The sequence below is a fragment of the Pleurodeles waltl genome, chromosome 1_1 (assembly GCF_031143425.1).
Source record: "Pleurodeles waltl isolate 20211129_DDA chromosome 1_1, aPleWal1.hap1.20221129, whole genome shotgun sequence".
Taxonomy (NCBI): Eukaryota; Metazoa; Chordata; class Amphibia; order Caudata; family Salamandridae; genus Pleurodeles; species Pleurodeles waltl.
In genome coordinates this window covers 76,648,810-76,665,574 of record NC_090436.1, presented here as the reverse complement: position 1 = coordinate 76,665,574, position 16,765 = coordinate 76,648,810, and the positions used below count along the sequence as shown (strand labels likewise).

Sequence of the window (16,765 nt, the reverse complement as noted above, 5' to 3'; positions counted from 1 at the left end):
CACTTCTGGACCTCTGGATACTCTGCCAGGAAGAAGGACTTTGCTGGACTCCTGCTTTGCTGTGCTGACCTGCTGCCCCCGAGAGAAGGTCTTAACCTGCATTTCTTGAACACAAAGCCTAGACTGACTACAAGGGCTAGTTGGCTGGCCTCCTGATCTGTAGCCTTAGGGACATAACAGGCTTTCAACAACCTTGCCTCTGCACCTGGACTCTGCCATCTGTGAGTCTACACTGCAAAGAGGCTCCACCCCAGTCTTTGACTCTTGGAAGTCAAGGGGCTTAAGATGATTTGCCAGCCTCTGTGGATCCAGCAGAACAAATGCATTTTCTCTGCTGTGCGGCGCAACCCAGAGCAGAATCGATGCATCTCTGCTACTGCATGGTTTGGAGCCGTCGCAAAGACTTGAATCACTGGCGCAGCGCGCACTGCCGTCGGAACTGCCGCTGCAAGACGCATCCTTGGCGCAGGCCCTTGCACCTTATAACGGGATCATCGATAGCAATGCAACTGGACCTCGTACTGCAGCCTTGCCACATCTCGGAAGAGACTCATCACTAATCAGCTGTGAGACACACCTTCGACGTGGAACTTTGCAACGCTCCACAAACCAGGATTTAAGGCATCTGTTTAGCGGACCCTGTACCTGGCCCGCACGCCATTGTAGCTGGCATGAACTTCTGACTATGTCCTGATCTGGTGCGACCAGAGATCCACAGTTGGCGCTTTACACCTTTTGGCACGATTTGCTCCCAAAAAAAAATTAAAGACAATGTCTCTAGTTCTACTACTTGGATTTTTGTCATTTTTGTCTTGTTTTATTTATTGAAAATCACTGTATTTTTATAATTCTGTTGCAGGCTCCTTTTGTGGTGTGTTTATACTGTTCTACTGTTTGAAGTGTTGCACAAATACTTTATGCATTGCCTCGAGTTAAGCCTGATTGCTCTGTGCCAAGCTACCCGAGGGTTGAGCACAGGTTAATTTAGGGTTTACCTATGACTTCACCCTGAGAAGAGTTGTGGCTGCAGCTTGAGAAGAGTTTCCCCCCTCCCCCTCAACCAGTAACCCAATTTCTTACAATAACACAACACATAACCATGTCGTACAGCAGTACTGGAGATTGCTTTTAGCAAAGCTATCCTGAAACATTCACTCACAAATAAATGGTAGGAAACCGACTATATTGTTCACAATTATTTTATTTGTTTGTATATATACCCTGAAGTCGAGCTTGAATACCCCACTTCAGTCTCAATTTACAGTAGACTAATCGAGGCACTGAGGGCACCTTAACTCACTCAAGTTCATAATGTTCAGTGGGCACGGATTTTCACAGTTGGTGACTTGTGGCCCAGGGGCCTCTTATACAGCACATTAATCTCAGTAAAATAAACAAAAAGTCACAAATCCTATCAGTAACCATGATTGACGAAAACAGCACTACATTATACCCCACAGGTCCAACACATAATGGTGAATAATGCATCTGCATATATAGCATGTAGTCCCATCACTTAAGGTACAGTTGCGGTTCAACCGTATGAAGTCACATACCCGTGATACAACCACACGCTAGCCATATGGACTGCTGGAGGAGAAAGGGTTAATAAGACATGTGGTGTTTTCACAGAGCACCGAGACAACAAGGCAATATATTAATATACAAATATTTTATGTACATGTGGACTTAGGCACAATGTCATCTGGAGCAAACCTACCTGTATATAAATATGCTAGAAAATATTTGTATAGAAAAATAGCAGTCTATATTGGTCTATTGCTTTTTGCTTCCTTTTAGTATCAGTGCTTTGTGAAATCACAAAGGTTCCAAGTAAATTTCAGCATGTCAAGTACAGTGAGAGGGAACACAGGCTGATGACAGTACACGCACTGATGTCTCTTGGCATGAGCGAGATCTGTACAGCGCTTTTCTGTTCTCCTGTTTCAAGGCATCACATTCAGCAGTCCACTAAGACAGTAGTCCAAGCTCTGAGAGGTAGGTGTGGGCTTCAAGCAGCAGGCAGCGGGCATAGATGCGGAACGTGTAGAACAATGTGCAGAAGTCCTGAGTGCTGAAGATGGTGTCAGCCAGAGCGAACCCCATTGTGGAAGGTATGAACCCGCGGCCATACTCCACCATCCATGTGCCGCCGCTCCAATGCACGGAGGTGGCTTCCCCTGCTACGTGGATGATGGTATCGCCTGCATGGACAGAAGAGCAAAAGGGAAGGGTTGTTATGTGTTGTAGATAAAAAGTCTAAAGACAACAAATTACTTACAACCAATGGCAATGCCAATATGTCTGGTTTATGAATTAAAGTGTGTTTAGACACGTAATTCATCATACATGAACTGCCACTCATCTTTGCACTCATGCATAAATTTTTCAATCCTCCAACTTTCTTCCATTCATCCTCCGACACAACTGCTATAAAACACACACAAATGCAACAATACATGCAGAATAAACGAAAAAAATGAATCAGAAAGAAAACATGTTGCCTTCTAAAGATGGTGGGCATACATTTGCAATACCAAACGATATAAAGTTGAGGGTGTCCTTTTCTGGTACTATATATACTGTATTGTTGTTTTAAACGTCAAGTATGACTGTAAAGTGTAGAACAAGTGTGTTGGCCATCTTGAATGGTGAAACAATGATAAACTATGGACAACAGCATTTCATAATGATCTACTGTATTAGAGAAACTGGCCACTTGGAATGTGGTGCACTGCAGAGGATGTGAGAGGCAAGCTAGCAATCCGTTAGCACATCATGGAGAACTGTAGTATCCTCTTTTAAATGTTAAAATAGACAGATGAGACAACGAAATGAAAGGGGAACAATAAATGGAGAAAATTGAAAACTAAAGGAGTGGACAACTAGCCCTGATACTCAAACACTTATTGTCAGGTGAATGTACGCTCATGATCAGAAAATGCCAGCATTCACAGGGAAGAGGGACAAGGACAGACTGCTGTCATGGACGGAAGTGGAGAATTAATAACACTCAGACAGACCAATGGCAGGAAAGAATGGAGCCTAAAGCCCTCTGTGTAGCTATATAGAAATATATTTATATGTATGGAGGTATGTATCCTTTAATGTTTTTTTTACACGATCCTGGCAGACATCTAAGTGATTCTAGTACGAATTGTTACATTTCAAATCTTCTACTCCTATGGTTAACCAACACCTAAATCATTCCTTACAAAGGTAATCTGACATTTTGTGTAACAAAATACCTATTTGTAGGCTTTAGTACAGAGAAATGACAATCCACTCTTAAATGCAGGTTGATTTTAACATATGCTTTTCACAATGAGTATGTGAAGCCTAATACCTTTTCATAATAAACAGATCAAACCTCCGGAAACAGAAACAATTTTTCTCGTAAACCAAACTGGCCTGTCGGGATTATCAATGGCTTATCACCATAACCAACTGAGGCATCCTGCACTCACCATGCCTTTTCCCACAAGGCAACCATCAGGTGTACAGTCATAAATTTGCATAGTATACAAAATTACAGTTGGCAAAGCAAAATACTGTTGCTTCTATGAGGGATTTTGTCAGCACACATCTTCTATATCCTCAGTTTGTCAGAGGAAGTGAACAGCACCAATGCTTGCCTAATACTGCAATCTGTGAGATTCAATGTAAGACTTATCTGTAGTATTTAATGCAAAGTTACAGCAATCTACCTATAAATGCCTAAAGTCTTTAACGTATGCTTTTCACAAACAATATGTCAGGCTTGCTGAATTTATAATACTTTTTAATTATAAACAATCAAGTCTATAAACTCGATCATTAGCTTGTCACCATAAGCAACTCAGACCTACTCTGTTGGTTCTGAAGATTTCCTGCAAGACAACCAAATGATAGACCATAGTAAAAATACAAATATGTACAAATTACAGTTCTCAAAACAATACAAAATCCCTACTAATATAGCCTAATAAGGATGACTATGGTGCAAATCTTCAATCCTCATCGCTTGTCCAGGTGGATCACCATCACCAAAACCATTCCGTACTACAGTAAACTGTGAGATTCTGTGCAGCAAAATGCCTACCTACAGGATTTAGCACAGTGTAATAAGAATCCAGCCGTAAAAGCCTCCTTTAACGCACACTTTTCACAATAAGTAAGGCCTACTTGCTTTGTAAAAATATTTCATTATAAACAGATCACACCTAAGGAATCTGAAATAACTTGTCCAAGTGAAGTGAAAAGGCCTCTACCCTTTACCAATCGCTTGATACTATTTACAATCCAGACCTACAGAAGTTAGCAGAGGCTAGCGATCATCAGGCATACATTTACAAAATTACAAATATGCACAAAATTACAGTTGGCAAAACAATATACACCCAGTCTCATTGGGACCCAAAGAGAGTTATCAGTGAAATTCTACTGCCAGGACATGTCATGGTGGCCAACAGCAAAACCCTTGCTTGCTATGGTAAATCAATTACATTACATGTAACCAAATGCCTTTCTACAGCCTGTAACATAATGTGACAAAAATCACCATTAAAGGCCTTTTGGCTTTACCACATGTTTTTCACAACAAATAAAACATGCCTACTAACTTTGCAATATAATTACGCAATAAACAGGCTAGGCCTTGGGTACAATATTTCCCCGCACACCAGTCAAGCCTATAACTGTTACTATTGGCAGGTCACCATAACCAATTCAAGTCCACTGTACTAAAAATAAGATTTCCTGTAAGGTACCATCAGGCATGCAGTCGTAAAATCAAAAATTTATATAAAATTACAGTTGGCAAAGCAATATCGTATCTCTCCGAGCGGGGCTTAACTCATGGTTTGTCAGAGGTGGTAACCAACATCAAAACCCAAGCCTGGTAGGGTCATCTTTAAGATTCCATGTAACAAAATACCGGTCTGTAGGATTTGATTGAAAGCAATAACATTCCACTCTTAAATGCATATTGACTTTAATATATGATTTTCACAATCAATACGTCAGGCATACTGCCTTTATCGTGACTTTTCATAATAAACAATCAGACTGTAGCCTTTATTATTGTAATGTCACCAAAAGCAAATTTACCCCATTGTACTGAACATAAACGTTCCACAAGGCAACCATTCGGCACAAAATTATAAAAGTACAAATTATACTAAATCACAGTTGGTAAATCAAAATACTATTGCTCCAAAGAGAACCTAATAAGGATTATTGTAGTCCATATCTATTATCGCCGCAGTTTGTATCGGTAGATCACAAACACCAAGACCCTTCCCCACTACAGTAATCGGTGAAATTTCATTTAACAAAGTTCCTGCCTACAGGCCTGTGCACAGTGTAATAAAAATCCATCTTTAAAAACCTCCTGTCTTTAATGCATGCTTTGTACAATAATAAGGAAATAAGCAGGAAAGGCTTACTGGCTTTGTGATAACGTGTTTGTGATAAACAGCTCAAACCTAAGAAATCTGGCATGCTTTTCCCCAATGAACTGTGCCCTTTAACCCCATCCCCGCCACGGACGTAATGGTTACGTCCATGGCAGCGCCCGTGTGGCGCCATGGACGTAACCATTACGTCCAGGGACTGGCAGTCGGGGGAAGCGCTAGCGCTTCCCCCGAGGGCCGCCCCCCAACACCCCCAGGCCAGGGCTGAAAGGGGAATCTCTTCCCCTTTCACGCCCCCCCCCCAACCCCCCCCATGACGTCAGCGCGCGATCGCGCGCTGATTTCATGGAAACGGGGAATGACGCGCTGGAAGCCATTTGCTTCCAGCGCGTCAAGGGAGAAGGTGAGTATTTCACCTTCGTGCGGGGTGGGGGTGCTCTCAGAGAGGCATCGAGGGAAAGGAAAGGGTTTTCCTTTCCCTCGATGTCTCTTTGAGCATTCCTGCTGCCCGATCGCGATGCGATCGGGCAGCAGGAATGCCCACTAGACACCAGGGATTTCTGTATGTGTGTGTGTGAGTGAATATTAGTGTAGGGGAGCGACCCCTTGGGCAAGGGTCGCTCCCCTTTGGGGGCACATGCTTTTTACGTCGTTTCTGCCCCCCCTGGGGGCAGATTGGCCCTATTTTTAGGCCGATCTGCCCCCAAGGGGGGCAGAAAGCCACTAGACACCAGGGATTTTATTGTTGCTGTGTATTTTTTGTGTTGGGGGGCGGCCCCTTGGGCAAGGGTCGCTCCCCTTTGGGGGCACATGTATTTTACGTCGTTTCTGCCCCCCCTGGGGGCAGATTGGCCCTATTTTTAGGCCGATCTGCCCCCAAGGGGGGCAGAAAGCCACTAGACACCAGGGATTTTATTGTTGATTTGTATTTTTTGTGTTGGGGGGCGGCCCCTTGGGCAAGGGTCGCCCCCAGGGGCCCTCATGTATTTTTGGGCAGTTCTGCCCCCCTTGGGGGCAGAGAGGCCTATTTTTTTTAGGCCTTTCTGCCCCCAAGGGGGGCAGAATCCCAATAGCGCCAGAAATAGTATGTATGTATGTGTGCTTTGTGTTGGGGGGTGGCCCCTTGGGCAAGGGTCGCTCCCCCCAGGGGCGCAATGTATTTATTGTCGTTTCTGCCCCCCTTGGGGGCAGATTGGCCCTATTTTTAGGCCGATCTGCCCCCAAGGGGGGCAGAAAGCCACTAGACACCAGGGATTTTATTGTTGATGTGTATTTTTTGTGTTGGGGGGCGGCCCCTTGGGCAAGGGTCGCCCCCAGGGGCCCTCATGTATTTTTGGGCAGTTCTGCCCCCCTTGGGGGCAGAGAGGCCTATTTTTTTAGGCCTTTCTGCCCCCAAGGGGGGCAGAATCCCAATAGCGCCAGAAATAGTATGTATGTATGTGTGCTTTGTGTTGGGGGGTGGCCCCTTGGGCAAGGGTCGCTCCCCCCAGGGGCGCAATGTATTTATTGTCGTTTCTGCCCCCCTTGGGGGCAGATTGGCCCTATTTTTAGGCCGATCTGCCCCCAAGGGGGGCAGAAAGCCACTAGACACCAGGGATTTTATTGTTGATTTTTATTTTTTGTGTTGGGGGGTGGCCCCTTGGGCAAGGGTCGCCCCCAGGGGCCCACATGTATTTTTGGGCAGTTCTGCCCCCCTAGGGGGCAGATATGCCTATTTTTTAGGCCTTTCTGTCCCCAAGGGGGGCAGAATCCCCATAGCGCCAGGGATACTATGTATGTGTGTGTGTGCTTTGTGTGGGGGTGTGGCACCTTGGGCAAGGGTCGCCCCCCCCCAAATGGTGCAATGTAATCTGGGTGATTTCTGCCCCCTCCCCTTGGGGGTAGATTGGCCTATTTTTTTTTTAGGCCCATCTTCCCCCAAGCAGAGAAGACTAGACACGGGAAAATGAAAAAATGGTTAGTGGCGGAGTGTTTGTCAACTGGCGAAGTATTTACTTTTATGATAATAACAGTTTTTCTCCTTTTTGTTTTAGTTCAAAGCTTTTGCTGACTTTGCTGTGGCTTGTTGCAGTTTTGGCAGTAGTTGTCCTGCGGTTTGCGTAGTTGCATGTTTTAGGTAAGTAAATAAATTTACTCCAAGTGAGTATTGTTGCAATGCATGAATGACATGTTTGTAGGTGGTGTACTGAATGCAGGATTGTGTGTGAAATTGTCCTTAGAGTTATGCACAATGATTATTGTGTTGTCTTATGTCTAATTTGCTTTTTTTTTTCTCTTTTTAGTGGGATATCGTTGGTGATTGCTGTGGCTGTGCAGAGTAGTTGCTGGTGAGTCAAGCTTTTTCAGGCAAGTGAGCAGTATAGTTTTTGAGTTTATAATTCTTAGTGATAAACCTATACTTTGTTACTTATCTTACACAGTGCTGGTTGTTGGTGGTGTATTTGTCCAGTTAATTTTAGTAGGAAGGATCATGGCCAGCCGTAGGATGACCGCTCAGCAGGTTGTTAGTGTGCTTTTTGAGTCATCTTCTGACCATGAATATGAGACTGACTCTGCATCTGAGGCAGAGGAGGAAGTGCAGGATTCTGGAAGTGAATTTTCTGTCAGAGATGAATCATCTGATGATGAAGCCACTCTCAGTGCTGATGAAGGGCCTGTTTTAGAGGAGGACAGTGATGTGCCAATGGTGCAGGAGCCAGCGGCTGAAAGGCTTCCCATTGGAAGACCTGACGCATGGGTTGCACCAAACATGGAGCAGCCACAGTTGCCTGCGTTTACTGGTTTTCCAGGGTGTCGAGTTAATACGGAAAACTTTTTGCCCGTCAACTTTTTTGAGTTGTTTATGGACGATATATTTTTGGAAGAGATTGTTGAGCAGACTAATTTGTATGCAGAGCAGTTTTTGAGGGACAACGCTGCCAGACTTAGGCCACACTCTAGAGCTAGCCGGTGGATTCCCACAAATCTGGAAGAGTTGAAAAAGTTCTTGGGTTTAACTTTTTTGATGGGGCTGATAAGGAAGCCGTCGCTGTCTTCATATTGGTCTACTAGTCCCTTGATGGCAACTGCTATATTTCCTGCCATCATGAGTCGTAACCGGTATGAGCTTCTTCTTCGGATGTTGCATTTTGTAGATAATGCTTTAGCCTTGCCACGAGATCATCCTGATTCTGACCGTCTTTTTAAGATTAGACCTGTCCTTGATCATTTGGTAGATCGGTTTTCAGAGATCTATGTTCCAGGGAAAGAAATATCTGTAGATGAGTCTTTGGTCCTGTTCAAGGGTCGTTTGGTTTTTAGGCAGTACATTCCTAGCAAGAGGGCACGGTATGGAATTAAATTGTATATGCTGTCAGAAAGTAGTACAGGATATGTTTATAATTTCCGGGTCTACACTGGTAGGGATTCCAATATTGACCCCCCTGGTTGTCCTCCCACTTTTGGAGTTAGTGAGAAAATTGTGTGGGAACTTGGTAGACGACTGTTTAACAAAGGTCACCATTTATATGTAGATAACTTCTACACTGGAGTTCGGTTGTTCAAGGAGTTGTTCAGAGTGGACACTGTTGCTTGTGGCACAATCCGCTCTAATCGGAAAGGCTATCCAAAAGAGCTTGTCTGTAAAAAACTTGAGAAGGGACAGTGCAGTGCCTTGCGGAATGATGAGCTGCTAGCTCTGAAATTTGTAGACAAGAGGGATGTATACATGCTAAGCACCATCCATGATGAGAGTACTTCACCTGTGGCTGTTTGGGGTCAGGTTGCCGAAGTGCGCAAACCTGTGTGCATCTTAGACTATAATAAGCACATGGGTGGTGTTGATAGAGTAGATCAGAGGTTAGAACCTTACACTGCTGCTCGTAAGTCTTATGTGTGGTATAAGAAATTAGCGCTTCACTTGTTCCACTTGGCAACTTTTAATGCTTTTGTTGTGTTTAAGGATAGTTCTCCAGAGTCAAGGATGACATTTGTGAAATTTCAGGAGTCTATCATAGCTAGCCTTGTTGTGCTGGAACAGGCAAGAGTTCCTAGAGAAGCAGTGGTGGAGGATGTGGCTAGATTGAAAGATCGTCACTTTGCTGAGCACATTCCTCCCACGGCCAAAAAAAACTTTCCTGCTAAGAGATGTAGAGTCTGTGCTCGAAGAGGTATCAGGAAGGAGACTAGGATGTACTGCCCTGATTGTCCTTCAAAGCCTGGGCTGTGTGTGGGTGGCTGTTTCAGGAGCTACCACACACAGAAGAATTATTGGGAAATTCCGTGAGCGTAAACTGGTGTTTTATATTTTTATATGTTCGGTTTCACGGTTGGCATTAGTCATGTATTCAGTTAGAGCTTTTGTGTTTGTAGTTTTGTACTAATTTATGATTAGTGGTTTCTTTGTTGTTTAAAAACAAAAAAAAGGGGATGGCATGTGTAGAGTGGCGCTTGGCTGGCGGCGTGGGTGTGGTGGCGCTTGGCTGGCGGTGTGTGTGGGGTGGCGCTTGGCTGGCGGTGTGTGTGGGGTGGCGCTTGGCTGGCGGTGTGTGTGGGGTGGCGCTGGGCTGGCGGTGTGTGTGTGGGGTGGTGCTGGGCTGGCGGTGTGTGTGGGGTGGCGCTTGGCTGGTGGTGTGGGTGGGGTGGCGCTTGGCTGGCAGTGCCGGCCAAACGCCAGTCCACACACTCATCAGCTGGTGTGATTGCTGTATCAGGCATGTGGGCGTATGAAAGTGATGGGCCCTTGACTGGCGCTGTCTGTGGATGCGAGTCTTGTAATGTGCTGGGCCCGTGGCTGGCGGCGTGAATGGTCTAGTGCATGTCATGTATGAAAGGTGTGTGAATGGACTGTAAAGCGGTTGGTGCCTTGTCGTGGCTTTACAGCTCACGAGCTGTGAGTCATTGGTTCAGTTTTTTGGCCTTTCAGTTATTACCAGTGCATTTCACTTTTGTGAAATCTCTTGTTAATAAAATTTGATCTACTGAACCATCACTCACCCTCGTGCCAAATCCAACTAGTATGTGTGGTACAAATGACAAAACCTGCTCCGCTGTAATCAGGCGTCGCAGCACACTTGAGACACGCTAGGTGCCTCAGGTGGGACCCCGATGATGAAGCATGCCACCAACTTGGTTGGTGGGTGAGGGGTCTTCTTCACATAACCTAAGTGTGTTTCTTTTCACAATTTTAGTGTTTGGCACATCACGGACGTATGTGCACACATCAAAGTGATATATTCCAAAAATACCTGTGTTTGGGGGGGAGGGCCCACCTATGTTTTTGGTCCTGGGTGCGGCCGTCATGTAGGGAAACCTACAAAACCCAGAAACTTTTTAAAACTAGGCACCCCAAGGAGTCTAGGGAGGTGTGGCTTGTGTGGCTCCCCCAACATTTTCTTACCCAGACTCCTCTGTAAACCTCACAATTTGCATAAAAAAGCATATTTTCCTGATTTTTCTTAGTAGGATCACCGCTCCAGCACAAAATTCCTACTCCCCAGTTTTCCCCTCAGTCTCCCAAGTAAAATGACACCTCACTTATGTGGGTCCCCAAAGCAGAGTCCGTCTAAAGATGTATAAAAGAATATGCCCTTATAAACTTGCTGTGCTATCCCTTCTATCCCTTCAGGTTTTGGGCCTTATTATGTTGCAGGCACCTGGGCCACCCACACAAGTGAGGTATCATTTTTATCGGGAGACTTGGGGGAACGCTGGGTGGAAGGAAATTTGTGGCTCCTATCAGATTCCAGAACTTTCTGCCACAGAAATGTGAGGAACATGTGTTTTTTTAGCCAAATTTTGAGGTTTGCAAAGGATTCTGGGTAACAGAACCTGGTCCGAGCCCCGCAAGTCACCCCTCCTTGGATTCCCCTAGGTCTCTAGTTTTCAGAAATGCACTGGTTTGGTAGGTTTCCCTAGGCGCCGGGTGAGCTACAGGCCAAAATCCGCAGGTAGGCACTGTTTTCTCCCAAAATTGTGGATGTGTCCACGTTGCGCTTTGGGGTGTTTCCTGTCGCAGGCGCTAGGCCTACCCACGCAAGTGAGGTATCATTTTTATCGGGAGACTTGGGGGAACGCTGGGTGGAAGGAAATTTGTAGCTCCTCTCAGATTCCAGAACTTTCTGCCACAGAAATGTGAGGAACATGTGTTTTTTTAGCCAAATTTTGAGGTTTGCAAAGGATTCTGGGTAACAGAACCTGGTCCGAGCCCCGCAAGTCACCCCTCCTTGGATCCCCCTAGGTCTCTAGTTTTCAGAAATGCACAGGTTTGGTAGGTTTCCCTAGGTGGCGGCTGAGCTAGAGGCCAAAATCTACAGGTAGTCACTTTGCTAAAAACAGCTCTGTTTTCTGTGATATGTCCACGTTGTGTTTTGGGGCATATCCTGTCGCGGGCGCTAGGCCTACCCACACAAGTGAGGTATCATTTTTATCGGGAGACGTGGGGGAACGCTGGGTGGAAGGAAATTTGTAGCTCCTCTCAGATTCCAGAACTTTCTGCCACAGAAATGTGAGGAACATGTGTTATTTTAGCCAAATTTTGAGGTTTGCAAAGGATTCTGGGTAACAGAACCTGGTCCGAGCCCCGCAAGTCACCCCTCCTTGGATTCCCCTAGGTCTCTAGTTTTCAGAAATGCACAGGTTTGGTAGGTTTCCCTAGGTGGCGGCTGAGCTAGAGGCCAAAATCTACAGGTAGGCACTTCGCAAAAAACACCTCTGTTTTTTTCCAAAATTTAGGATGTGTCCACGTTGCGCTTTGGGGTGTTTCCTGTCGCCGGCGCTAGGCCTACCCACGCAAGTGAGGTATCATTTTTATCGGGAGACTTGCGGGAACGCTGGGTGGAAGGAAATTTGTGGCTCCTCTCAGATTCCAGAACTTTCTGCCACAGAAATGTGAGGGACAGGTGTTTTTTTAGCCAAATTTTGAGGTTTGCAAAGGATTCTGGGTAACAGAACCTGGTCCGAGCCCCGCAAGTCACCCCTCCTTGGATCCCCCTAGGTCTCTAGTTTTCAGAAATGCACAGGTTTGGTAGGTTTCCTTAGGTGGCGGCTGAGCTAGAGGCCAAAATCTACAGGTAGTCACTTTGCTAAAAACAGCTCTGTTTTCTGTGATATGTCCACGTTGTGTTTTGGGGCATATCCTGTCGCGGGCGCTAGGCCTACCCACACAAGTCAGGTATCATTTTCATCGGGAGACGTGGGGGAACGCTGGGTGGAAGGAAATTTGTGGCTCCTCTCAGATTCCAGAACTTTCTGCCACAGAAATGTGAGGAACATGTGTTTTTTTAGCCAAATTTTGAGGTTTGCAAAGGATTCTGGGTAACAGAACCTGGTCCGAGCCCCGCAAGTCACCCCTCCTTGGATCCCCCTAGGTCTCTAGTTTTCAGAAATGCACAGGTTTGGTAGGTTTCCCTAGGTGGCGGCTGAGCTAGAGGCCAAAATCTACAGGTAGTCACTTTGCTAAAAACAGCTCTGTTTTCTGTGATATGTCCACGTTGTGTTTTGGGGCATATCCTGTCGCGGGCGCTAGGCCTACCCACACAAGTGAGGTATCATTTTTATCGGGAGATGTGGGGGAACGCTGGGTGGAAGGAAATTTGTAGCTCCTCTCAGATTCCAGAACTTTCTGCCACAGAAATGTGAGGAACATGTGTTTTTTTAGCCAAATTTTGAGGTTTGCAAAGGATTCTGGGTAACAGAACCTGGTCCGAGCCCCGCAAGTCACCCCTCCTTGGATCCCCCTAGGTCTCTAGTTTTCAGAAATGCACAGGTTTGGTAGGTTTCCCTAGGTGGCGGCTGAGCTAGAGGCCAAAATCTACAGGTAGTCACTTTGCTAAAAACAGCTCTGTTTTCTGTGATATGTCCACGTTGTGTTTTGGGGCATATCCTGTCGCGGGCGCTAGGCCTACCCACACAAGTGAGGTATCATTTTTATCGGGAGACGTGGGGGAACGCTGGGTGGAAGGAAATTTGTAGCTCCTCTCAGATTCCAGAACTTTCTGCCACAGAAATGTGAGGAACATGTGTTTTTTTAGCCAAATTTTGAGGTTTGCAAAGGATTCTGGGTAACAGAACCTGGTCCGAGCCCCGCAAGTCACCCCTCCTTGGATTCCCCTAGGTCTCTAGTTTTCAGAAATGCACAGGTTTGGTAGGTTTCCCTAGGTGCCGGCTGAGCTAGAGGCCAAAATCTACAGGTAGGCACTTCGCAAAAAACACCTCTGTTTTTTTCCAAAATTTAGGATGTGTCCACGTTGCGCTTTGGGGTGTTTCCTGTCGCCGGCGCTAGGCTTACCCACGCAAGTGAGGTATCATTTTTATCGGGAGACTTGGGGGAACACTGGGTGGAAGGAAATTTGTAGCTCCTCTCAGATTCCAGAACTTTCTGCCACAGAAATGTGAGGAACATGTGTTTTTTTAGCCAAATTTTGAGGTTTGCAAAGGATTCTGGGTAACAGAACCTCGTCCGAGCCACACAAGTCACCCCTCCTTGGATTCCCCTAGGTCTCTAGTTTTCAGAAATGCATAGGTTTGGTAGGTTTCCCTAGGTGGCGGCTGAGCTAGAGGCCAAAATCTACAGGTAGTCACTTTGCTAAAAACAGCTCTGTTTTCTGTGATATGTCCACGTTGTGTTTTGGGGCATATCCTGTCGCGGGCGCTAGGCCTACCCACACAAGTGAGGTATCATTTTTATCGGGAGACGTGGGGGAACGCTGGGTGGAAGGAAATTTGTGGCTCCTCTCAGATTCCAGAACTTTCTGCCACAGAAATGTGAGGAACATGTGTTTTTTTAGCCAAATTTTGAGGTTTGCAAAGGATTCTGGGTAACAGAACCTGGTCCGAGCCCCGCAAGTCACCCCTCCTTGGATCCCCCTAGGTCTCTAGTTTTCAGAAATGCACAGGTTTGGTAGGTTTCCCTAGGTGGCGGCTGAGCTAGAGGCCAAAATCTACAGGTAGTCACTTTGCTAAAAACAGCTCTGTTTTCTGTGATTTGTCCACGTTGTGTTTTGGGGCATATCCTGTCGCGGGCGCTAGGCCTACCCACACAAGTGAGGTATCATTTTTATCGGGATACGTGGGGGAACGCTAGGTGGAAGGAAATTTGTGGCTCCTCTCAGATTCCAGAACTTTCTGCCACAGAAATGTGAGGAACATGTGTTTTTTTAGCCAAATTTTGAGGTTTGCAAAGGATTCTGGGTAACCGAACCTGGTCCGAGCCACACAAGTCACCCCTCCTTGGATTCCCCTAGGTCTCTAGTTTTCAGAAATGCACAGGTTTGGTAGGTTTCCCTAGGTGGCGGCTGAGCTAGAGGCCAAAATCTACAGGTAGTCACTTTGCTAAAAACAGCTCTGTTTTCTGTGATGTGTCCACGTTGTGTTTTGGGGCATATCCTGTCGCGGGTGCTAGGCCTACCCACACAAGTGAGGTACCATTTTTATCGGGAGACTTGGGGGAACATAGATTAGCAAAACAAGTTCTATTGCCCCTTGTCTTTCTCTACATTTTTTCCTTCCAAATATAGGAGTGTGTGTAAAAAAGACATCTATTTGAGAAATTCCCTGTAATTCACGTGCTACTATGGTCACCCCGGAATTCAGAGATGTGCAAATAACCACTGCTCCTCAACACCTTATCTTGTGCCCTTTTTGGAAATGCAAAGGTTTTCTTGATAGCAATTTTTTACTCCTTATATTTCAGCAAATGAATTGCTGTATACCCGGTATAGAATGAAAACGCACTGCAGGGTGCAGCTCATTTATTGGCTCTGGGTTCCTCGGGTTCTTGATGAACCTACAAACCCTATATATCCCCGCAACCAGAGGAGTCCAGCAGACGTAACGGTATATTGCTTTCGATAATCTGACATTGCAGGGAAAAGTTACAGAGTAAAAAGTAGAGAAACATTTATGTTTTTTTCACCTCAATTTCAATATTTTTCTTTTTCAGCTGTTATTTTCTGTAGGAAACCCTTGTAGGATCTACACAAATGACCCCTTGATGAATTCAGAATTTTGTCTACTTTTCAGAAATGTTTAGGTTTCTGGGATCCAGCATTGGTTTCATGACCATTCCGGTCACTGACTGGAAGGAGGCTGAAAGCACAAAAAATTGCACAAATGGGGTATGCCCCAGTACAATGCCAAAATTGTGTTGAAAAATTGGGTTTTCGGATTCAAGTCTGCCTGTTCCTGAAAGCTGGGAAGCTGCTGAGTTTAGCACCGCAAACCCTTTGTTGATGCCATTTTCAGGGGAAAAACCACAAGCCTTCTTCTGCAGCCCCTTTTTCCAATTTTTTTGAAAAAAACGAAATTTTCACTGTATTTTGGCCAATTTCTTGGCCTCCTTCAGGGGAACCCACAAAGTCTGGGTACCTTTAGAATCGCTAGGATGTTGGAAAAAAAGGACGCAAATTTGGCTTGGTTAGCTTATGTGGACAAAAAGTTATGAGGGCCTAAGCGCGAACTGCCCCAAATAGGCAAAAAAAGGCCTGGCACAGGAGGGGGAAAAGGCCTGGCAGCGAAGTGGTTAACATTGGAATTACACTTTATCCAAAACCAGCCTAGTTAATTGGACATAAATTGGCAAGCAGCATGCATACAGTAATAAAATTACATATCTATGTAGAAAATACAGCTTGCAAAACAAAATACAACCCCGCTCAAGAGGGCCTAACAAGAATCACCATAGTGAAATAACCCAGGGTTTGTCAGAGTAGGTGGTCAACACCAAAACCTTTGCCTACTGCATTAATCTGTGACATTTGATGGAACAAAATACTTTCTGTAGGCTTTAATATAGAGTATTACCTAGGGCTGGGCGGAACAAGCGGAGTTTCACTCTGTGGAATTCCATGGTGTTTCCATTAAAACTTAGCGAGATTAGTGGATGTATATTGCGCTGCAATTTAGGTCCAGTAGAGCGAGCAGCGATGAAAAAGCAGCACAAACAGCACCATGCGGTGCGCAGGTGCGTGCAGCCATTTGAGTTGATTTGCTGCCGGCTGAGTGGAAAATCTACTCGAGTTGCAGCAAATCTACAGCGAGAAGCAGCCTCTGACTGCGACCGCCTGCATTAGAAAATGGCACTAGAGGATGCCAAATCTCGCTCATATTTCTGGAGCCTTGCAGGGAAAAAAATTCCTCCATGCGACGATTGGCGAAATTTGGCCGGTACAAGACTAATGCAAAGTCACCAAATACCACCAGTTCTGCGGACGGCAATAAACATTCCGCCCACACCAAAATGCCTATTGAGTAACATACGCGTTTGCATTAAATATGTCAGGCCTAAATGATAAACAGATCAGGCCTATAGCCATGACCAATGGCTTGCCACCATAACAAGCTGTGTCCTACTGCATCTAGTATAAACTTTAACACTAGTCAAAAACTGCAATACA

At 45.5% G+C, this 16,765-nt stretch overlaps 1 protein-coding gene across 1 annotated transcript in view; it reads right to left on the bottom strand.

Moving 5' to 3' along the window:
- Positions 1-1,183: 1,183 nt before the first annotated feature.
- SIGMAR1 (sigma non-opioid intracellular receptor 1) overlaps positions 1,184-16,765 on the bottom strand; it is a 112,695-nt gene continuing 97,113 nt past the window's right edge. Inside the window, exon 4 of the mRNA XM_069214835.1 lies at positions 1,184-2,204. Coding sequence (XP_069070936.1) covers positions 1,972-2,204 — 233 coding nt within the window. The 3' untranslated portion in view covers positions 1,184-1,971. The remainder of the gene's footprint in view (positions 2,205-16,765) is intronic.